This window comes from Maniola jurtina, chromosome 5, assembly GCF_905333055.1.
Source record: "Maniola jurtina chromosome 5, ilManJurt1.1, whole genome shotgun sequence".
NCBI classification, from domain to species: Eukaryota; Metazoa; Arthropoda; class Insecta; order Lepidoptera; family Nymphalidae; genus Maniola; species Maniola jurtina.
In genome coordinates, this window is record NC_060033.1 from 13,682,044 (window position 1) to 13,704,560 (window position 22,517).

The 22,517-nt window shown below is 36.9% G+C and overlaps 3 protein-coding genes across 6 annotated transcripts; 2 read left to right on the forward strand and 1 right to left on the reverse strand.

Annotated features, from left to right (window-relative positions):
* Window positions 1-184: 184 nt before the first annotated feature.
* Window positions 185-21,197, reverse strand: LOC123865329 (coiled-coil domain-containing protein 102A-like). Of its 4 annotated transcripts, XM_045906300.1 has the most exons (3): window positions 21,086-21,197; window positions 16,992-18,168; window positions 185-197 (listed from the first exon to the last, which is right to left on the reverse strand). In XM_045906300.1, the coding sequence occupies exon 2, from the start codon at window positions 18,148-18,150 to the stop codon at window positions 17,011-17,013; it is 1,140 nt and encodes a 379-aa protein (XP_045762256.1). In that variant the 5' UTR covers window positions 18,151-18,168; window positions 21,086-21,197; the 3' UTR covers window positions 185-197; window positions 16,992-17,010. The 4 variants fall into 4 exon arrangements, with proteins under 4 accessions (XP_045762256.1, XP_045762252.1, XP_045762254.1 ...); XM_045906296.1 differs by lacking the exon at window positions 185-197 and having other exon boundaries at window positions 15,153-18,168; XM_045906298.1 differs by lacking the exons at window positions 185-197; window positions 21,086-21,197 and adding an exon at window positions 20,949-21,084 and having other exon boundaries at window positions 15,153-18,168.
* LOC123865331 (cytochrome c oxidase subunit 5B, mitochondrial-like) lies at window positions 485-4,672 on the forward strand. Its single transcript, XM_045906302.1, has 4 exons — window positions 485-650; window positions 2,149-2,322; window positions 3,749-3,792; window positions 4,372-4,672. The coding sequence occupies exons 1-4, from the start codon at window positions 563-565 to the stop codon at window positions 4,432-4,434; spliced, it is 369 nt and encodes a 122-aa protein (XP_045762258.1). The 5' UTR covers window positions 485-562; the 3' UTR covers window positions 4,435-4,672.
* Window positions 5,628-12,815, forward strand: LOC123865324 (snRNA-activating protein complex subunit 1-like). The gene is made up of 8 exons (XM_045906288.1): window positions 5,628-5,825; window positions 6,611-6,767; window positions 7,808-7,901; window positions 8,380-8,623; window positions 9,288-9,419; window positions 9,862-9,987; window positions 10,754-10,898; window positions 11,851-12,815. Exons 1-8 carry the CDS (start codon window positions 5,819-5,821, stop codon window positions 12,602-12,604), a joined length of 1,659 nt encoding a protein of 552 aa, XP_045762244.1. The 5' UTR covers window positions 5,628-5,818; the 3' UTR covers window positions 12,605-12,815.
* Window positions 21,198-22,517: the final 1,320 nt, after the last annotated feature.

Genomic DNA, 22,517 nt, shown 5'->3' on the forward strand with positions numbered 1-22,517 from the left:
TTATTCAATTAAACTTTTACAAATACTTTTGAATCGTCAAATGTATCTACCACTGGTTTGGAGTATACCTTACCACACCTATCATATACGCACATTTCTAAGGTACAAATCATTAATAAAAACAAAATCTGTACAAAATATAAGTATAAGCTCATTCCTTAAATGCCATTTCATCCAAACCGGTGACCTCTACTTATCTTATTGTATTAATAGAGGTAAGTAATTCACATATTTTGTGCCACAGTCACGTTGGCACGAAAGTTGCTAGTGGCAACTTTATGCCTATCTGAAATACGATAATATTATTTTTTGCATAATATATTTGTTGAAATAATTAATTACTCCACAAGACTCTTTTATTTTAATAAAATTTTCACGAAGGTTTTCTTAAGAATGAAAACGTATTGTATCTATAAAAATAAAAGTAATTTCTTATTAGTTCTATGAGTAAAAACCGGTACTTTAATGAACCGGTACTTACCGATTTTAACTTGGCAACTCTATGAAAAACTTAAAATCCACTTGCTATCGTGAGAAGCGGTCTAGTGAAAAATAAGTGAACATGGCTTCCTTGTGTAGACAAATTGTACGCATAAATGCTCTCCGAAGTGTTCTTCTGTCCACCGCTCGACGGGGATTTGCAGACAAAAGTAAGTACTCCATAAAAACCAAGTAAAACACCTTGCTTCAGCTGTCATTTTTACGTTACGTAATGTCAAAAATATCCCTTTATTTTCCATGAAAACATTCATATTTTCTTTTTAAACCTTTTTCCCACTTTCAAGGATCTATTTTACCATATTGGTATCCAATAAGAGCTTTATTCATGTAGTTCCATGGCATTGTTCATGTCGTAATAAGTATCGCACATTTTATCGATTGAATTTTGCAACAAAATATTGAAAGAATATCAAACTTTTCATTACTATAAATTGTGTAAATTTGTTAGTTAACATCAAATCTCATCGGTTTAGTAGTACAAGTACTTTACAGGACTACTAATATAAGGATAATTTATCAAATTATAGGTTATATCTTATCTACTTAGTACAAATTCCTTGTGATAAGAAACTTAGTTGTCTAGTTTATAGCCACAGTATACACTATTGAAATGATATGAAATATATTGATATTAAAAACAAGTCGTTCCACAATTGTTGGGAACCTTGAAGTTAGTTTGAAAAACTGATGGCCCCTCTTGTCCTCATCTGTAACCAATGAAAATTTTAAGCATGTAAAGGTGTGTGTGTGTGTGTGTGTGTGTGTGTATGTGTGTTGACAAATTTAGACATTTCTGGTAAATTTAAATTTGTAATTTTGGTTAATTTTATTAAGCTCTATTTTCAACTTACAAGTCTTTTCCAGTAGTAATTATGATTAAACACTCTTTCCAGTTCCCATTTCTAGTTAGTTCCAATAAAGTTCTTAGTTTCTCATGTCTTGTTGGAATCTAATGGTTATCCAGACTATCAGGACTAGTTTTAGAAAAACTATAACTGGTCAGATGGTCCACCAATCCACCAATGGTCAGAACTTTATATAAAACCAGCCTAAAAGTTCTATGTGTCCTTTGGTAACATTTAGAAAATTTTATTATATTGTGTTGTTAATAATCACCACCACAATCATCTTACAAATCTAACAATTCTGACCATCAAAAGAAGTAGTTCCTACTTTGGATAAATGATTTAAGTTTGAATTGTATCTTATTTATTTATTAACTAGCTGATGCCCGCAGCTTCGCCCGCGTGGATTTAGGGTCTGAAATCCCGTGGGAAAGTTGTCACAAAGTTCCTCTATCGATAAAAAAAAAATTACGCAAATCGGTTCAGAAATCTCGGAGATTTCGGTGTACACAGGAAGAAAAACACAACTCCCTTTTTGAAAGTCGGTTAAAAAAGTAGCCTATGTTACTCCCTGATCAATCCTCTACTTATCTGTGAAAACCCCGTCAAAATCGGTCCAGCCGTTCCGAAGATTAGCCTTTTCAAACAGACAGACAGACAGACAGACAAAATTTTTAAAAACGTGTGATTCAGTGTTGGTATCGTTCAAATAACCATATGAGCTTAATATGAGGTAGTTATTTCGAAATTACAGACAGACACTCCAATTTTATTTATTAGTTAATTGTATTTCTGTTTGCAGTGATGCCAGACCCCCTAGAGCACGCGACTGGTCTAGAAAGGAAAGAATTGCTGGCGCTACAGTCAGGCAATGACGACCCTTTCAACATGAAGGTGCTGAAGAAAGCCGCCGGCACACGCGACAACCCCACACTCGTACCCTCATGCTTCGACGCCCGTATTGTAGGATGTATATGTAAGTTTATCATTTCTACACTTTATCATCTTTTTTACTGACATTTTAATAACAAAGGTATGCCATCTGCTCTATTTAAAAGATGGCACACCTCGGTACCAAGTGGTATTTTGGAATAAAAAACATACTCAAAACTTCAAATTTTTTCCGAGTTAGAAATTATTTGACATTTGAAAAATCAGCCCTTAATATGATAAATGTCAATCTAATTAAACAAATATAATGTGAATGCTATAATATAATTATTATGAATGCATTTATCCTTGCTATTGAAAATCTTCTACCTTTTGCTGTTCAAATGTCAATGTGACAAGAGAATATATGCTCAAGCTTTTGTCAGCTAATTTGCACTTGACCAACATGGTGGACTATGGCCAAGACCTTTCTCATTCTGAGAGGAAACCAGTGCTCAGTAGTGGACCGGCGATGGGTTGATGATGATGAAGATGCATTTGTAATAAACTATTGGTGCAATGCAAATACTAATGTAGTGTTTGTGTGGTTATTTTGTTACATTTGAAAAGAATAAGAGCTGGGACACACCAAACGCGTATGCAGCACGTACACGTGACCACGCGCGTAGTGACGCGCGTGAATCCGTAGACATGACAGCACGCATTACGTCTACGCGAACGTTCACGTCACGCAAGCGGTATGCCATATCTCATACAGTTCAACGTCATGGTACGCGCTACGTCTACGCTTACGTGCTGCATACGCGTTTGGTGTGTTGGCTTTAAGACAGCATTTTCAATGAAAGCTTTTAGTCAGTTTGTTTTCTCGGACATCTTGAGCAATTATCGTCATATTTCAACAAACTAACACAATACAGTATTAAACTATATGTACAAGCCTTCCTCTTGAATCACTCTATCTATTGATGAAAATTGCATTAAAATCTGTTGTGTAGTTTAAAAGATCTAAGTGTACAGACAGGGGGACAGACAGCGGAAAGTGACTTTGTTTTATACAATACTAGCTGACGCCCGCGACTTCGTCCGCGTGGATTTAGGTTTTTCGAAATCCCGTGGGAACTCTTTGGTTTGCCGGGATAAAAAGTAGCCTATGTGCTAATCCAGGATATTATCTATCTCCATTCCGAATTTCAGCCAAATCTGTCCAGTAGTTTTAGCGTGAAGGAGTAACAAACATACACACACACACACACACACACACACACACACACACACACACATACAAACTTTCGCCTTTATAATATTAGTGTGATTTGATCAAAGTTTGAACCTACGTTTACTTTATGTCTAGGTAGGTATGCCATATTTACACTTTTTGTTATTCAAGGAAACAGTAAAAAAAAAAAAAACAAATAAAATCATTTTATTGCAGGTCAGGCATATAAACATTAATGCATTTACATTATTTATGATGATAATATATTGATGTGTATTAATTTTTCCATTCACAGGTGAAGAACATGCCACCTCAATTAACTGGCTTTGGGTACATAAGGTAATGATATATTATTATTATTTTTTAAAAATTCTATTTCATCTATATAAACATGAAAAGTATGTATGTATATTTTAGTACATCCACATAATAATATTAACATATAAGTATGTAGTGATCAAATAAAAAAGTTTTCTTTCTTTCTTTCTTCTTTCTATATTGTAATTATATAACACAAAAAGTTTTTTATAATTGTGTGATAGGAAACCTGCATGCCTGAGAGTAGTGCACTATGGCCAAACCCTTCTCATTATGAGTGCTCAGTAGTGAGCCAGCGATGGGTAGATAATTTATTTATTTATTTAGATACAAGTCAACCCTTGACTGCAATCTCACCAGGTGGTAAGTGATGATGCAGTCTAAGATGGAAGCGGGCTTACCTAGAAGGGATATGGCAGTTTTCATTAAACCCATGCTCCTTTGGTTTCTACACGGCATTGTACCGGAACGCTTAATCGCTTGGCGGCAAGGCTTTGCTGGTAGTGGTAACTAGCCAGGGCCGAAGCCTCCCACCACACAAGTAGAATTTATACTGATGTACTATAGTAATTATTGACTCATTTTATTTTGGACTTCCAGGATCACCCCCGTCGCTGCGAGTGCGGACACTGGTACAAACTAATCGAGAAGACGCCCCTCTAAACAACGCCGTTTCCATTTAGTTTTACAATTTAGTAGTGATTATATTAACAGCATTATCGTATGTGAGCGCTAAAGCTAAAAATTCCATACGTTCCTAATTGATGCGTCGAAGAATCGACATTAATTAAATAATTGTAAGCATTCATCCAGTGTTTCATTCGATTCGTTACCCGCAGTGTTGTGTTATCTGTTAACGGGATTTATTTTATGTAGATAAAATTAAAATTATTAAAAATCTTATTTGTGTTTTATTTTTTGATCATACAAAACTTCAGTAGTCACTAGTCTACCCGCCAGGAAGTATTTCATATCGAACTTTACAAAGAGATTTTCTGCTTTGCTCTGGCACAGATATCCTGTGCTGATATCAGCTACGTTTCTTTGGTCGTAACTACAAAGACAGCGCTGTAAAAAGCAACGAAACAAAACTTCAGTACGCGAAACCGCTCTTTCTAAAGTTCGATGGGCATTATTTTCCTTAGGTACCTCGTAGGAGCACGATCCAAAAAGAAGTACGAATTTCATACGTAGACAGAGAAATAAATTATCTATTATTCTGATTTCTGTGTACGATTTCATAGAATAGAATAGATTTTTATTCAAATAAACTTTTACAAGTGCTTTTGAATCGTCAAATAATTTACCACTGGTTCGGAATGCTGTTCCTACCGAGAACAACCAGCAAGAAACTCGGCGGTTGCTCTTTTCAATTGTTCAATTTACAATAATATTCTATACTCTACAAGCAATTGCAGACCCGCGCATTGCTGGAGCGAGTCAAATCCATGCTTTTTTATCATTTACATAATCTTCGATTGTGTAATATGCTTTTGCCAGGAGCATACTTTTAATGGATTTTTTAAACTTTTGTAAAGGCAAGTCTAATATTGACTGTGGAATTTTATTATAAAATATTACACTCATTCGAACAAATGACTTTCCCACTTTTCTGAGGCGGAGCGTAGGAGTTTCTTGCTGGTTCTTCTCGGTAGGAACGGCATTCCGAACCAGTGGTAAATTATTTGACGATTCAAAAGCACTTGTAAAAGTTTATTTGAATAAAAATCTATTCTATTCTATTCTATACTTTTCTGGCAACACTTACACAGATCAAGTCAACATGACCATGAACTGTCAACTGACACTTGGTCCCATGGTTTCTGGTCGGTGGTCCCATGTCACTTGAAATTGTAATCTAACCTGTGGTCCATGTTGAAAAACGAATGCTGCTTTTTGCTGCTTTTGTTGTGGTTGTAATATTTTGTAGTGAAAAGATTTTTAAATCATAATCTTCATTTTAAATTACCAAGAACATTTATATTTAAGCTTCGATGAATTATAAATTAAATACACCAGGAACCAAATACTTTTGAGTGTTTATAAAATGCCGCGTAAGTTTTTCACAAATTGTACCATTAAATTAGAATAAAGGCTTTGGAAGCTCGTCGACTATTATATATCAAATCTGTAACTAAAGTTCCGTGTGTTCATGTATCAAGTGGAAGGTTATCACTACCCATATCATAAATGCGAAAGTGTTTGTTTATTGGTTTGTCCGTCAATCACGTTACAACGAAGCAGCAAATCGACGTGATTTCTATGCATGGGTATAGTAAAGACCTGGGAAGTGACATAGGCTACTTATTATACCCGAAAATCAAAGAGTTCCTATGGAATTTTTCAAATCCTATATCTATGCGGATGAAGTCGCGGACATCAACTACGTGCGTTGTGTAATTGCGCCCGCTTCTTCACCTAGCGTTTGTCTCGACTTGCACCAGAGTCCACAAGATTTATATGAATACAAACAAATGCTACTTGTTGGTATTTCAATTAAGAAGACTGTCTGTTTAAACATACTTCAGTCTTAATGCCAACCTCACGACACCAAGTGAGCCAGTCTTGTGTCAGCCTGGCTGTACCAGGCCGAGAAATGTACTTACGGCGGTGATCTTCACTTCACTGATCTCTAATGAGAGAAAGATAAGTACTCTCTCGTTTTAACAGTGTCTTAAGTCTGACCAAAGACAAAGTATGGTCATAGGTCTCAGCCACAGGGTACAGATGATACAGGGACTGAACGCACAACAGACGGAAACGTTTAAGTGTGGAAACCAGCCCAGAGTAAAGAAGGAAGACAGATGTCAACTGATTTTAATTTAGTATGTCCTTTTAGGCGACAGGTATGGTTTGCCAATTCATCAAGTGCATATAGCGGATGGGTTCTCGACCGACTGTGATGAGATAGTCAACCGGTGCCTGCAGCTTAAACCCCTGGACTTTAAGGAGTTTGCCAAACTATGGAAGGAAATGAACTTCGATTTGTTATATGAGTAAGTCATATTTTCTATTTACATCTGAGGTTATTATCAAAAGGAATAAGGCTACTTGTACAACCACAAACTCAAATCATTTATTCGGGACTTCGTCTGTGGTGGCGTTTGCTGGCGCGCGTGTTGTGACTTTTTGGAGTGTTTTTTTTTGTTAAAACTGACTGAAAAGCGCTCTAAGGGGGTGCCGTGCGTATGTCGGCGAGCGGTGGCACAGACGGGGTCCATACTTGTATAGTTTAGCTAACTTGTTACAAATAACAACAAACTTGACATTGGCTAATCATTGTAAAAGCCAGACGAGAGAGAAAAAAAAAATCATTTATTCAATTTGGCTACCATTGTACACTTTTTTTTAACCCCCGACCCAAAAAGAGGGGTGTTATAAGTTTGACGTGTGTATCTGTGTATCTACGTGTCTGTGGCATCGTAGCTCGTAAACTAACAAACCGATTTCAATTTAGTTTTTTTGTTTGTTTGAAAGGTAGCTTGATCGAGAGTGTTCTTAGCTATAATCCAAGAAAATCGTTTCAGCCGTTTGAAAATTATCAGCTCTTTTCCAGTTACTGTAACCTTCACTTGTCGGGGGTGCTATAAATTTTTAATTTACACTTTGTTGATTGTCAATTGCATTGATTTACGCTGAAATCTTATTTTTGAGTGGTGCGAAAATATGTATCTCAGTCAATCATAGCACGCATCCATCTTGGCTATTAATTGTTGTCTATCCGCCATAATTTATGTATGCACAAATTATGAGTGAGATAGCATGAGACTTTATTGTTCTTTTGTTAGAAATCTAAACAATCAATTAAGTCTGCATTTAATTAGTGTATACATGGTTTTACTCAGCATTAGATGCGCTTTTCTGTGCAAACTTGTTTTGAAAACTGTTTGCTAACAAAATGAATGCGACTTATAAAAGTGGTAGTAATGTCTCTCATTTATAATTCTATGGTAACAAAAAATACCTCCATTTTTTTATAGGTCCATCTGTTTATAAAAGTTTCCTGTTATTCATCAACAACTCTTTCTGTTCATAGAGGCAGATCATCGAGTGCAGAAATAGCAGAATTATCTGAGGAACTGATTCACATAGCCAAACATTACATGGTCAAAGATACTAGTTATTTTGAGGTACCTAACAAATTATTTTGTGTATTAAATACAAACAGGACAAAGTTTAAGAACTTAAAAACCTGATCACCACTTCTAAAACTTATACCAGAGACTACCAATTTAAAAAAAAAAACAAAGCAAGTCTACCATTGTAAAAGAAATTACACTTATTATTATTTTTTTAATTTTTATGGTGGTCATTTTTAAATTTTTATTATTTTTAGTTATACCAGCAATATAAATACATATTCTCTGAAAATTTCAACTCTCTACCTATTACGGTTCACGAGATACAGCCCACTGTTAGACAGACGATCAGACAGACAGTGGAGTCTTAGTAATAGGGTCCTAAATAGTATGATGTATGATTCAGTAAGTATGTATTTATTCAGTTTACCTGAATGAATCATAAAAATCTATATCCATGTGAACGAAATCACAAGCATGATCATAAAAAATATTTGAATCAACTGAATTTTGACAAAAATCTTTTCAGGAATCCGTAACAGGGCTCTTCTTAGTCTACAGTCTGGTAAATCTACAGCCGTTCCCAGGGTTCGCCAGTCTTAGACTAGTGCCCAGCGACGTGCGAGCTGTGAACAGGATCGAGACGGTGGCGCGGCGCGAGCGACGACTGGACGTGTTGTATGTATTGGGCGAGGTGCTGACCAAGTGGACGCAGTACCACGCGGACGAACGGCCGCGAGGCATGGAGAACGTTCTCAGGAAGTATTTAGAAGGTAAGTACCTCCAAATCCAGCTATAGATGGTGTGTTTGACTATGACCTCAGCCTTAGTTGTAGTAGTGAGTGTACCGATAAGCGTTAACACATTTGTGTGCTTAACGTAAACCGTGTCGCGGTTAAGACAGTAACAATGTGTATGTGTGCACTCACACAAACATAGACAGTCATCGTGAAGTAGAGCATCTATTCGCCAGTCTTAGACTAGTGCTCAGCGGCGTGCGAGCTGTGAACAGGATCGAGACGGTGGCGTGGCACGAGCGAAGACTGCACGTGTTGTATGTATTGGGCGAGGTGCTGACCAAGTGGACGCACTACCAGACGAGTGGCCGCGAGGCATGGAGAACGTTCTTAGGAAGTATTTAGAAGTTTCATTTTTTTACACTAGGCCACGATCCACTTCGCACACTTCTGCAAGGTAAATAAATAGAAATCTTTAATGCACATATTATAACAAAAACCGAAAGAAACTATAAACTAAAAATAACTGTATGCAAAGGCGGCGTTTAACCGTAAAGCAATATCCACCAGGCAACCTTAGCAACATTGCCCAGGGGAGACGCAGGTTTGAATCCTGCTGGTTCTGCAATTTTATTTTCTCTTTCTAAATGTCTATTTTATAATACCTAAACCCTAAAATGTAATTTTTTTTTTTGTGTAGGTTTTACAAGTATAGACAAGCTAGGAGTGCGGCCGGTGGGCGTGTTCTACCGCCAGAATGAGGAGCTGGACAACATCAGGGACGTTGGCTCCATGACACGGCAGTATCTGCACGCCAAGGCAGCGCTATTTAGTAAGAGAAATGTATTTTTTATTGAGAGGGCTTTTTGAGCTATCTTAATCGAACCCAGGACCTGCCATTAATGAGGCTACAGCGCTTATATCACTGTGTCAGGGAGGTTACCAAGAAACTCTCAGTAGGTACCTACTAGCCCGGAGTTAAGAAGTTACTGGTGGGCCACCTCCGTGTCTCGGAGAGCACGTATAGCTGTCAGTCCTGCGCCTGATCTCCTGATTTCCGTCCCATAGGGTTATGAGAGTGAGGGAATAGAGAGTGTACTTATGTTTGCGCACATATTTGTTTACTGTATCTCCCGCGCAGTTGGTTAATCTTTATGGAGATTGGCCGCGCCGTGGCCGATATGCGGTCGGGTACTATTACTGTATTTACAGAACACATAAGAACAAAAAATTTAAGCTCGCTTCGCTCGCAATGATACATTTTTGTACGCCAGGTGACGGCTGTGACGAGCCCAGCCTCAAGTACATCAACGAGCGCTTGCCGAACCAACTCAACTCGTCTCTTCGCAAGCTGGTCATGGGCGTCATTGAGGACGACTGTGACTATGACCAGGAAAACGGTGAGTACATTCTTTATTCATCATCACCATCAACCCATCACCGGCCCACTACTGAGCACAAGTCTCTTTTTTACTGAAATAAACTTTCACAAGTACTTATTGTCCAAAAAGTTAGAGGTACATGCCCGGGGTCGAACCCCCGATCTTCCGATAAAAGGCAGACATCCTAACCTCTAGGTTATTTTATCTATCTTTTTGTATCATAGCTTAAAACTATGACAAAGAATAAAAATACAGGATAGACTTAAAAAGAAAGAGCACTAAATTGAGGTAACATCTGATGCCTGCCAGTGTGGGCCAAACATCGAAGCGTTACCAACCAATTCATCGTTTTCAAAAATGTTGGTGGTTGGTGAATCAAAATGGTTACCGCCCACTGAGATTTTTACCCCCCCGACCCAAAAAGAGGCGATAAGTTTGACGATAAAAGAGATAAGTTTGACGTGTGTATCTGTGTATTTGTCTGTGGCATCGTAGCTCCTAACCTAATGAACCGACTTTAATTTAGTTTTTTTTTTTGTTTGAAAGGTGGCTTGATCGAGAGTGTTCTTAGCTATAATCCAAGAAAATCGGTTCAGCCGTTTGAAAGTCTTTTTTTCTAGTTACTGTATCCTTCACTTGTTGGGGGTGTTATAAATTTTTAATTTACATTGGTTGTCTCTATAATTTGTATGGGATTACGCAACAGAGAGAGTGCTATACTAACTTCTTTCCACGGATAGAGTTTAGAAGAAAGTGGGAGGAAGTATCATTTATTCAATCTCAGTTTCAGAAGAAGATGAAGAAGAAGAAGAAGAAGAAGTAGAGAGTAAGATGTCTGAAGATCGTTTGACAACTGTGCAGGCCATAAAGGCTAAAGCCATGTCCAATGCGGTGGATCCCATGAACCATCTGACTAGTGCTGAGAACAGGTTAGTCAGTTTTAGGGTCCTTACCTAAATGGAAATCATAAATCTAATTTATATAAAAGGGAAAGGTGACTGAGTGACAAACTGACTGACTAATCTACCAATGCATAGTTCAAACTACTGGACGGATCGGACTGAAAGGTATGAGCTATTATGACAATATATACATATAGTAAAATTGTAGAAAAGTGGTGTCTGTACAATGGAAATATATAAAAAAAAGTAGCAGGGGTTGTTATTATAACAATGCTGAACCCGAAATTGTAATTAATTTTTTTTTTTGGTCTGTTTGTCTGTGTGTTTGTGCACGCTAATATCAGAAAGGGCTTATTCGATTTAGATACGGTTTTTACTAATATATTGTAGTAAGCTTCACTTAACATTTAGTGTTTATTTCATGTCAATCGGTTCATAAATAAAAAAGTTATGTCAATTTAAAGAATTCCACGCGAACGAAGTCGCGGGCACAGCTAGTTGTAAATAAAATGTGAATTTGAAAAACACTAAATCACTAAAACATAAGGTAAATGCTTATTGCCATTGGACTGTGTTTAGGTAATATAATAATAACGCTAAGTTTTTGCTAGCGTTCTGGTTTTTTTTTCGTCTCTCGTCTGGCTTTACACTGATTAGCCAATGTCAAGTTTATAGTTATTTACAAGTTAGGGAAACTATATGTATAAGTAAGGACTTCGTCTGTGTCGGCGCCCGCCGACATACACACTACGCCCCTTTAGAGCGCTTCCCAGTCAATTCTACCACCAATAAACACCAGCAGAACACAAAAATCGGCCACTTCTCACAAAAAAACATTCCAAAAAAGCACCGCACGCGCGCCAGCAATCGCCACCACAGACGAAGTACCAGCGTTCTGGTTTTTTTTTTCTCTCTTCTGGAGCGTTCTGGTTACAGCCTGTATGTATTCTCATTTTAAGACTTTTATATTCTGTTACAGAAAAAAATCGAAGACCACCCCGGCAAGCAGCAGCGATCTCAAAACACCGACCGGTAAAATCAAATCTGGTTCTCATATGCGGCCAATCACAACATCACCTAAAAAAGCGAAAACCAGACGAAAACCCAACGTAACAACTGATTCTGATGACTCTGATGATGATGATGCAGACGCAGACTTACTTATAGAAGAGTTCAATCAGATTTCTGATGATCACGGTGATGAAACTAATGACGATGGTAATAATGACGGAAATACCGATGATGATAATGATGATGATGAAAAGAGTCAAGAAATTAAACAACAAGAACATTACGAACTTCAATATGACGAAAGCATGGCTTTTAACATGGAATCACTACCTTTAATATTGAGAACTGGAGATTTCGGGCCGGACATAGAAATCGAAATCATAGATCATACAAAACCTAAAAGAAAGAAAACGGAAGCCCCTAAAGTGACTAATCGCGTTGTAATCACTCCAACGCCTGGAGCACCTAAAACCACTAAAAGGACTAAAACTCCTAAAACCCCTAATAGCGACGAGGAAGACAAACTAGCTATAAAATCTCGTCTAAATTTCCTCAAAACGTATAAGAAGGATGGAAAAGATGACATAGCTTTGACGATAGAGGGACTGCCTCGTAGGATAAAAGGGAAGAGGGATCAGAAACGTCGAGAGATAAAGTCTAGGTTCCAAAGACAAGGGCTGTTGCCAATCGCTAATTTTGAAGATAAAGTTGAAAAAAGTTAATAATGACTATACTGGCGTTGGTTCAGATGTTTTTCTCTGAGTTTCGAGTATCTGCGTCGTTTTCCTTTTAATGTTGCTAAAAACCGATGGAAAATAAATTTTTAACTAAAGACTAATGCTACTCTAGATATTTAAACAATATGCTCAGGACTGGCACCCAAAGTCACGAGGTTTGATAGTTCTAAATTATATTGAGTTTGCCTTTTTTAGGGTTTTACCTCTAAAGGAAAAACGGAACCCTTATAGGATCACTTTGTCTATCTGTCTCTCTCTCTGTCAAGAAAACCTATAGGGTACTTCCCGTTGACCTAGAATCATGATATTTGGCAGATAGGAGGTCATATAGCACAAGTAACGAAAAAAATCCGAAAACCGTGAATTTGTGGTTACAACACAAAACAAAAAATTTAAATGTGTGATTGACGGACAGACAGACAACAAAGTGATCCTATAAGGGTTTCGGTTTTCCTTATGAGGTACGGAAAAACGACTATTGGACTGCTTGTTTTGCGTGCACTATGTCGTATCTCGCTTGCACATCATATTTTTTAACCCCCGACCCAAAAAGAGGGGAGTTATAAGTTTGACGTGTGTATCTGTGTGTCTGTGTATCTGTCTGTGGCATCGTAGCGCCTAAACGAATGAACCGATTTTAATTTACTTTTTTTTGTTTGAAAGGTGGCTTGATCGAGAGTGTTCTTAGCTATAATCCAAAAAAATTGGTTCAGCCGTTTAAGAGTTATCAGCTCTTTTCTAGTTTTCTTATAGAAAAGAAGGTTAGATAACCGTTAGGTTCATAATATTATGTCAATTGACAAATGTCAAGCTGTCAAGATGGACGTTACCTAGATACATAATTATTTATTTGAAAATGATGTTTTGGAAAACTCAAATACTTTGTCGGGGGTGTTATAAATTTTTAATTTACACTTGTTTTGCTAATGATACAAAATGAAATAACAAAAATGTTAGCTTAATTTCAATTTAATTGGTTTATAATCAACATTTTTTTCATAAGAATATTTTTATTCTTTTAAAAAAAAAAATTGTGATCAATTCAGTTATTGTAATCTCAAATTGGAATACGACATTACATTACTAATATATGATGGTGCGCTTCTTAGTTGAAACATTATATAGTGCTGTTATTGAATAAAGAGGAAGGTATTATTCCGTATGTGAATTTCTTTTTTTTCTCTCTCGTCTGGCTTTACAAAGATTAGCCAATGTCAAGTTTGTAGTTATTTGTAACACAAGTTTGTTAAACTATACAAGTATGGACCCCGTCTGTGCCGGCGCTCGCCGACATACGCACGGCACCCCCTTAGAGTGCTTTCCAGTCAGTTTTAATAAAAAAAAACACTGCAAAAACTCAAAGCACGCCCGCCAGCTAACACCAACACAGACGAAGTCCTGTGAATTTCTTATGAATGATTGTGAATAATAATATCGTGTATATAAATAAACTAAAGATATAAAAATATGTTTTTTATTTATGGCAACACTTCTGCAGTATTTCATGGAACTCGAGGCACATTGGCGGACTCAAAGAGATGCATATTGTCTAAAAGGTTTTTGATAGGTATATTTTTAACCCCCGACCCAAAAAGAGGGGTGTTATAAAGTTTGACGTGTGTATCTGTGTATCTGACTGTGGCATCGTAGCGCCTAAACGAATGAACCGATTTTAATTTAGTTTTTTTTGTTTGAAAGGTGGCTTGATCGAGAGTGTTCTTAGCTATCATCCAAGAAAATCGGTTCAGCCGTTTGAAAGTTAACAGCGTTTTTCTAGTTACTGTAGCCTTCACCTGTCGGGTAGTGTTATAAATTTTTAATTTACACTTGTAATGGACATTTGACACAGCTCTTGGAATACAGCCGACAACCTCCCTGGCACAGTGGTCTTATTTGTGAGAGGGCTCGGGTTCGATTCCCGGCAGGGAAAAATTTGGAATTGTTTAATTTACTCTGTTCTGGTCTGGTGGAAGGTTTCGGCCGTGGCTAGCTTATTGCTGACCGTAAAAACATTGCGTAATGTCAGTCGGACACTGCGTTTAAATCATAGGTCCAAAGCGTTAATGCATAATGCTTACAAAATGAGTTCTCACGCGCCATTTTAACTTTATAAAATGTCAACTGTCTTCCCAAAAGGACGATTTTATTTATTACTAGCTGATGCCCGCGACTTCGCCCGCGTGAATTTCCGTGGGAACTGTTTGATTTTCCGGGATAAAAAGTAGCCTATGTACGTCCCCGGGATATAAGCTAACCCTGTACCAAATTTTGTCAGAATTGGTTACACTGTTGGGCCGTGAAAAGGTAGCAGACAGACAGACAGACAGACAGATACTTTCGCATTTATAATATTAGTATGGATTTTAAAGGTGAACCGTACTTTTGACATGACAGTTGACTCATGGCGCATGAGAACTCATTTTGTACGGACTATACCTACGACGCAACGTGTATGTCACATGCGTACCGTCTACACGCGAAGGAAAACCCTTTCCTTGCTTGGAGAAGAATTAAGAAAGAAAACAATTTATACTGCTTCTATATCTTTATTTATTTTCATCATAACGAATGCTAATAAAACAGTATAAATGCGCACATATTGTTTATTAATTTACCTATTTTCCAATGTAAAAAAGTTCGTTATTAAAAGGAAATAACTTTGAGAAATTCGAATGCTGAAAATCTAGGACGATTCGAAACTCTCATATTGTCCTAGGTCTTCGTATATTGACATTCAAGCTAATTCGACGCTATACTTTATACTCAGCTTCGTACCGACTAAACTGGCGTTACAGCCTAGGCAGACCGAATGCGCCAACTTTCCTACACTAAGTCGTTTTTTGCTCTGTAATTGTTTGCCGTGATTTGTACGCGTTCGCAAGTCTATGCCAATGTGTGCCACTATGTGAACGTACGGGGGTGACATAGTCATCTTAGACTAAACCCCCCCCCCCCCCCCCCCCAAAACCCCAAAAAGGAGACCCATGCTATCTCGCTCATAATTCGCGCGTCCAAAACATGGCGTATAGGCAACAACCAATAGCGGGCGGACGCGCGCTATGATTGGCCGAGATATTTTCGCGCCATTAAAAATAATATTTCTGCGCAGGTACATCAGTGTGTCGTCGGTTGTACTTTACGTACCTACTTGTCTTTATACATCGAAAAAATTGGTCTTATCAAAGTTATTTCCTGAGAATCAACTTAAAAACTAAATCAGGCAAGTCAAGCTAAATAAATAGATTCTTAATACTAATATATACATCTATGAATACAATTTTTTTTGTTTGGTGTCCGTTAGGCCTTACATAATTTATTTTTACTAACTAAGTAATTAAACTTAGGTACATAATTGTGAAAATAATATCACCATAGAATGTTAGGTCAAGAGATAGTCTCAAAAACTTATACAATAGTAAACATCTAATCAGTATTGTTCAAATTAATCACATGAGAGAAAAATTATTATGATAGTAGTTATGTTATCAGTTATCACTTATCACAATAATATTAAGTTAATTTTGAAGAAGGTACTTTTCAATTGTTGTATTTATTTTTTAAACATTCATTATTTGTGACAGAACTAAAATGAAATAAAATGAAAACATTAGTAAACTTAAAAAGAAATACAGATGAAACCATATTAATTTACTGTCATTTAGCAAAAGTATTATTCAATCATTATTATATCGAAATAAACAAAAAATATTATTGTTTAAATGTCCACAAATAATTTCTTTCTTTCAACCTACACACACAATTCAGATCAAATATAATTTTTCGTTAGGTATTTTTACCAACCTATATAAATTTCTGTTCTAAAACTACACATTACACATATATTACAACTAAACTATCACAATTGTTAACAACCACTAACATTTATACAGAATATTGTATCAGATATTTCGACTTACAAAATCATTCTTTAACTCAAAAACTTGGCGTTGATAATTCGATAGAAAATGTTAGTGCCTTTTATTTAAAGTCAATCTAAAAAATAAAAAATAACAAATTGCTCAAACATTTTAGACTCAAACTACTACTAATAGAGTTACCCATGTTAGGAATATAAGGTACAGTTTTCAAAAGCATTTAATAAGTATTAAGTTATTAGCGGAATGTCATTAACGGAATAAATTAAATAGGCATTCAATATTTACTGCAAAATATTAATTGCAAGTTCCATTTGTACTTTGTTGCAATGAATGATATTATTTTGTAACTGGGCAATAGACTATTAAGTTTTTATTTCCAAACTATTTTATTTTTCTTCTTTTTCCTTTGACAACATCATTTATTTAAAGAGAACTTCAAACCTGGATTGAACTTCAAAAATAATTCAATTGATTTTCTTCAGATTTCTACCTACTTTATTAAAAAGTAAGTGCTCAGTTTTCGTTTCTTTCCACTATCGCAAGTTCGTCGTCTTCGCCCGACGTGTTCGTTTTAGTTTCGTAATGCGCTAAATTAGCTTCAGAGGAACCATTACTAGATTCGTGTGATCTCGGGCTAACGCTGGTTTTCCTAACGTATAAAACGTTAGAATCCAGTCTATTATGTTCGTTGAAGGGTAACCCGTACGCGCTTCCATCAGACATTCTGTTTAGTTTGTGAATCTGCTCTCTAAGTTCGCAGACTTGGCTGTAAAGTTTCTTGTTCTCGCGTAATATCGCTATGTTTTCAGTTTCCAGAAGCTCCCGCTTACTCCATTGGATGTTGTTTTCTGATTTGAGTCTCTCGACTTCCATTTTGTACTCTGCAATTTTCTCCTCTAACACCTGCTTTGCAGCTATTTCGTCTTGCAGTTCATTCTGCAGCCTCTCGACTTCACTGTGACTAGAGTCGGAACCCAAAGTTCTGTCATTGTGTGTTAACTCCATTTTGGTGTTATGCAATTCAGCTGTGAGGGATTCGACTTTTGTAAGTAGAAAGGCCTTCTGATCTTTTTCGCTTTGTAGATTTTTGAACGTTTCATCTAACCTCAATCTCATTTCGCCTAACTTATTTGCGAGGACATTGTCAACGTTAGCGAATTTGTGGGAGTCTAATGAAGCTCTTTGTCTAGATGTCGGCTCGTTTGGTGAAACATATCCTATCCCTTTTCTCCTTAGTTCGACGCCATCTTCCGCGGTTAGATCGCCTGATACTATCCTGCTCTCACCTATGCTCAGTAGTTTTTCATTCTCCTTCTTCAGCTCGATTAACTGCTGTTCTAGATCGGTTTTCTCTGTTCTTAGTACCGCTAGTTCTTTGGTGAGAACGTCGACTTTGTTTTTGAACTGTTTGGCTTCGTCCCTAGCTTTGTTTCGTTCGTTACGTACCTTGCTCCACTTCTCTCTCCAGTTGGCGGTGCAGTCTGACCACCAGCGCATGGTTTTCTCCATTTGCGTAGCCCGGGCCCGTGCCTCGTCGAGCTCGCGTTGATAGAGCGCCTCCTTCGCCTCCCAGTCTGTGTTGGTGTACCGCATCGAACTGCCATCGTGATCGCGACTTCGTCGATGGCTGCCTCCGTGCGAACTCTGTGCCATGTTTCATTTATGGAGACACTGGAACCAAAATTACAAAGCCAGTTGAGATTCATGACATTGCTTGCTTTTCTTTAATGGTTAGACAAAGATTGAAAAGTTTCTTTTATTCTTGAGCTTGCATCATGCTACCTAGTACAGTGGATGTAGTAATCTCTGGAAGTAGCTAATTTCAAGGTTCATCTGAAATGCTGTGTACAAGATGTGACAAACAAACTCTCATTGCATTGATGCCCTGCTGTGTGAAGCCCGTCATGAAGTCTGCACAGCAGGCAGTCGCAATACTGAGGACATTGCTTCCATATTATGATTATGTATGACAATTGACAGTTAGGCCATTAATGCACATGTTTGGATGGGACCCCAGGTTTACGCTTGCCTCATACTAGCACCATGCTGCAGAAGGATTAGAGCGGTGCTGTGTTAATGTTTTTGTTACCCCCATCGCAAACAAAAAGGTACAAGGTGCAGATGTAAGCACCAAGGCTATGTGTGTACTTGATTCGTTTCACACTCGCTCAGATCATTTAAAATTAGTTTCAATAACATGGTAATACAGGGTTATATTTAACCTCAAATAAAAGCTGAGCTCGAGGGTTAAAAGCCTCGATAGCTCAACGGTTGAGGAACAGACTGAATTCTGAAAGGTTGGGGCGGTTAAAATCCCACCCATTGCACTATTGTCGTACCCACTCTTGGCACAAGCTTTACGCTTAATTGGAGGGGAAAGGGGGTATTAGTCATGATTAGCATGGCTAATATTCTTTAAAAACAAATATATTTCCAGTATGAGCTGTCCCCCGCCCAGCCCAGGGGCGTGTCCGCAGGTATGTCCGCCCGCGCCCCCGCCGCCGCCCTGCCATGTCAAGCCTGTCATGAAGTGCCTGCATCACACGCAGACAGTCAGAACTCTGTGGCAGGCAGCACTATTATGTGCCATCGCTGGTTCCTGTGTGTACTTTTTCATTGGGATGCGAAGAAAGGCGGCATACAGGGAATTTTATGCGTAGGTATCGATTTTTAACCCCCGACCCAAAAAGAGGGGTGTTATAAGTTTGACGTGTGTATCTGTGTATCTGTCTGTGGCATCGTAGCTCCTAAACCAATGAACCGATTTTAATTTAGTTTTTTTGTTTGAAAGGTGGCTTGATCGAGAGTGTTCTTAGCTATAATCCAAGAAAATCGGTTCAGCCGTTTGAAAGTTATCAGCTCTTTTCTAGTTATTACTGTAACCTTCACTTGTCGGGGGTGTTATAAATTTTTAATTTACACTTGTTAATTTACATTTGTTATACTAGATGATGCCTGCCACTTCATCCATGTGGATTTGGGGTTTTTAAACATCCTGTATGAACTCATTGATTATCTGAGACAAAAAGAAGTCTATGCCCATTCCTGGGATGAAAGATATCTCTATATCCATCAAAATCGGTTAAATGGATGGCCTGTGAAAACCTAGCAGACAGACAGACACACTTTCGCATTTAAAATATTACAGTATGGATATATTAGTAATTAGTATATATAGTATTGATTTGATAATCCGCTTCCATCGTTGACTGCAATCTAATGATGCAGTCAATGCTGGAAGCAGGTCAACTTGGCAAGAGTATGGCAGTTTAATGAAACCCATAACCCATGGCTCTATGGTGCATCGCCAGACCTACTAGAAATGAATACACTATGTGGCATGTCATTGCCCACAGGGGCCACGGCGGAAGCGGCCCACCAATCAGATCAGAGAAAATTTACATTATAAATTCTCCATTGCCCCTGCCTAAAATTGAACCTTACACTTCTAAAAACACTGCACCAGAGACATTAACAAAAATTTGTTATTCAAGAGTGACTAAGTCTGTTGTGTCACAATCTAAAATACTAAATTAAAATGTAAATATTAGGTCTAAATATATTTCTATCCCTCACATAATGCTGAAGAGAATAACACTAGGTTTTTCCTGAATAGCACAATATTCAGAAAATTGGCACTAATTCTTCTCTTGATTGGTGGCTTTTTGTAGGGCCAGCTCAGCACAATGCACTTCGCCAATGTCGAGTAGCTTGAGATAAGCACATAGGAGGTTGATCGGTAAAAATGTGCCATTTTTCTTAGTGTTATAATAAAAGGATTTATATATTTGTTAGTAAATTACAATATAATATTATTTACATAACACAATAAACATTAAAGAGACAAGCACAAATAGATTTGATACACAAATTACAATTTAAGTTTATTAATTTCAAAAAATTTACATAGATACTTAACATATAAGGACTATACTTACACAAATATCAAAACACGTTCAACATTTCAAGAGCGCGGAATTTTAGAAGGAAGGATATCATAAAGCTTAAAGGGGAGTTCGGGACAGGGGAAAAAATATGGGAGATTGGCCCTTCATCCACACCACACTCACACAGGGAATTGTCATGCACTCTTAATTTAGCCAAGTGAACGGGGTTGGCACTTATTTTCCGACCAATCACCTATGTGCCTCCTTCAAGCTACTTGACACTGGCAAAGTGCATTGTGCTGGTCTGGCACTAAAAAAGCCGCCAAACAAGAAAAGAAGATATAGACCTGTCAATTTAGTAATTATAATTAGTTTACTCTAGAGAACGGTGTGCAACAGATTTAGCCACGATAATAGATGTAAATACTGCCTAGTGTAAAACACGAAAAACTTATCGTACACTTACACATAAATTTTATTTGATGCTTTATCTTAAAAATAAGTATAAAAACGAATTAGACAAAGAAATACTTCCTACAATCATTAATAATAATTATTGTTTACCTAAAGCCAAGCAATTAGCAGAGCAGCAGTAAGACGTGTTCTGCTTCCGAGATAGAGATGTTAAACTTAACATTGCCTACCAGCTAATAAATTTCAACACATAATACTAGCACTTTGATAGATTTTTTTATACTTACTTTGACGCTTTTTTAATAATGAATTCAATTAGACAATAAAAACGGCTATAACAATTTATTATCGAATTTCTGAAATACAATACGAATTACGATAAACGATTTCGATTTCGATGGTTTTGAAAATCGAATATGATGATTCGTAAAATATCGATGATATCAGTCGATTGGGAAAAGATCAAAACGCATAAAAGAGCTTCTTTTAAAAGAAAAAGTACTAACAATTGAGTTTTGAATAATAATTATTTAATCTTTATAGAATAACTGCTTAATATTTGCAGTTTAAAATAAAGCCGTTAAGCTTAATGAATTTAGAAAGCTTTGTAAAAGCAGATAAATAAAAAGTAGTTTCTCAGTATCGTCTTTCTCATTGCTGATTTCTCATTCCCATAGAAATAAGGGGTTTCGTGAGATAGTATACAATTATTCGCTGAGTCCTTTCTCCTTCCGTAAAAGGCAATTAACGATTGTGAATAATTATTAACACCAGAAAATCGATTTTAAATATATTTTTTCTGTGGTCTTTCCAAGTGATCTGTCAAGCTGTCAAATTGATTTATCGTTGTCACAGATTATTGAGAACACAGAGTAATAAAAATACGGCTGTTAAAGACACTTCCGCTAACACCGTTGTGCCATGTTTTTTCGAAGTCTCAATTTTTCATAAATTAGTTATAAAAATGTACATTTGGGTAAAAATAATATGAACTTCATCTAGGTACGTGGATTTCAGTTTCTTCCGTAGATCTCTGATCTCCGGAATAAAAGCTGCCACCATCAAAATTGGTTAAGCGGATGGACCCTGAATATGTAACAGACAGACAAATACACTTGAATTTTTTGCGCATGATTTACCTAATATTCGCAATTGAAAATTTAGATGAATAGGGTATTGTTTTGGAGAATCTATTAAAGCCTTAGAACAATAATAATAATTTATTCATGATATACCACGTTTGATATTTTTTGCAGGAGAGCTGAAATTGAAGAATGGGGGGATGAAATGGCTAGGAAAGGCTTATTTCAATCTGTACCAAGAGAATCTCTAAGCGACAGCCAGCGTATGAGTAAATAGTAGAATTTTGATTTGGTTGGAAATACAATAAACAATATTATTTGAGTTTTTTATTAATTTATAGATTTAAGGAGACAGGAAATGAAATTACACTGTTAGGAGTATTTAAACTTAGCTTAACTATTTTAATAAACTATCACTAACTTAAAGATGATTAGTTAGCGTAATGTATTATTCTAAAATTAGTGCTTGGGCTCAGAATACTAGTAGGTATAGGCTTGGGTAACATTGTTTTGTACCTAGTAAAATAAGTTAACTATATGGTACCAAAATTGAACTTAAAATAATGTAAATAATCACTTATTGATAAAACATATTTTAAAACTGATTCCTAATACTTCATAAGTACCTAAATAGTAA

Coding starts and splice junctions, on each gene's coding strand:
- LOC123865331 (XM_045906302.1), top strand. CDS start 563: ATGGCTTCCTTGTGTAGACAAATTGTACGCATAAATGCTCTCCGAAGT. Junction 651..2,148: donor ACGGGGATTTGCAGACAAAA/GTAAGTACTCCA, acceptor TTCTGTTTGCAG/TGATGCCAGACCCCCTAGAG. Junction 2,323..3,748: donor CCGTATTGTAGGATGTATAT/GTAAGTTTATCA, acceptor TTCCATTCACAG/GTGAAGAACATGCCACCTCA.
- LOC123865324 (XM_045906288.1), top strand. Junction 8,624..9,287: donor TCTCAGGAAGTATTTAGAAG/GTAAGTACCTCC, acceptor TTTTTTGTGTAG/GTTTTACAAGTATAGACAAG. Junction 9,420..9,861: donor CGCCAAGGCAGCGCTATTTA/GTAAGAGAAATG, acceptor TTTGTACGCCAG/GTGACGGCTGTGACGAGCCC.
- LOC123865329 (XM_045906300.1), bottom strand. CDS start 18,150: ATGGCACAGAGTTCGCACGGAGGCAGCCATCGACGAAGTCGCGATCAC.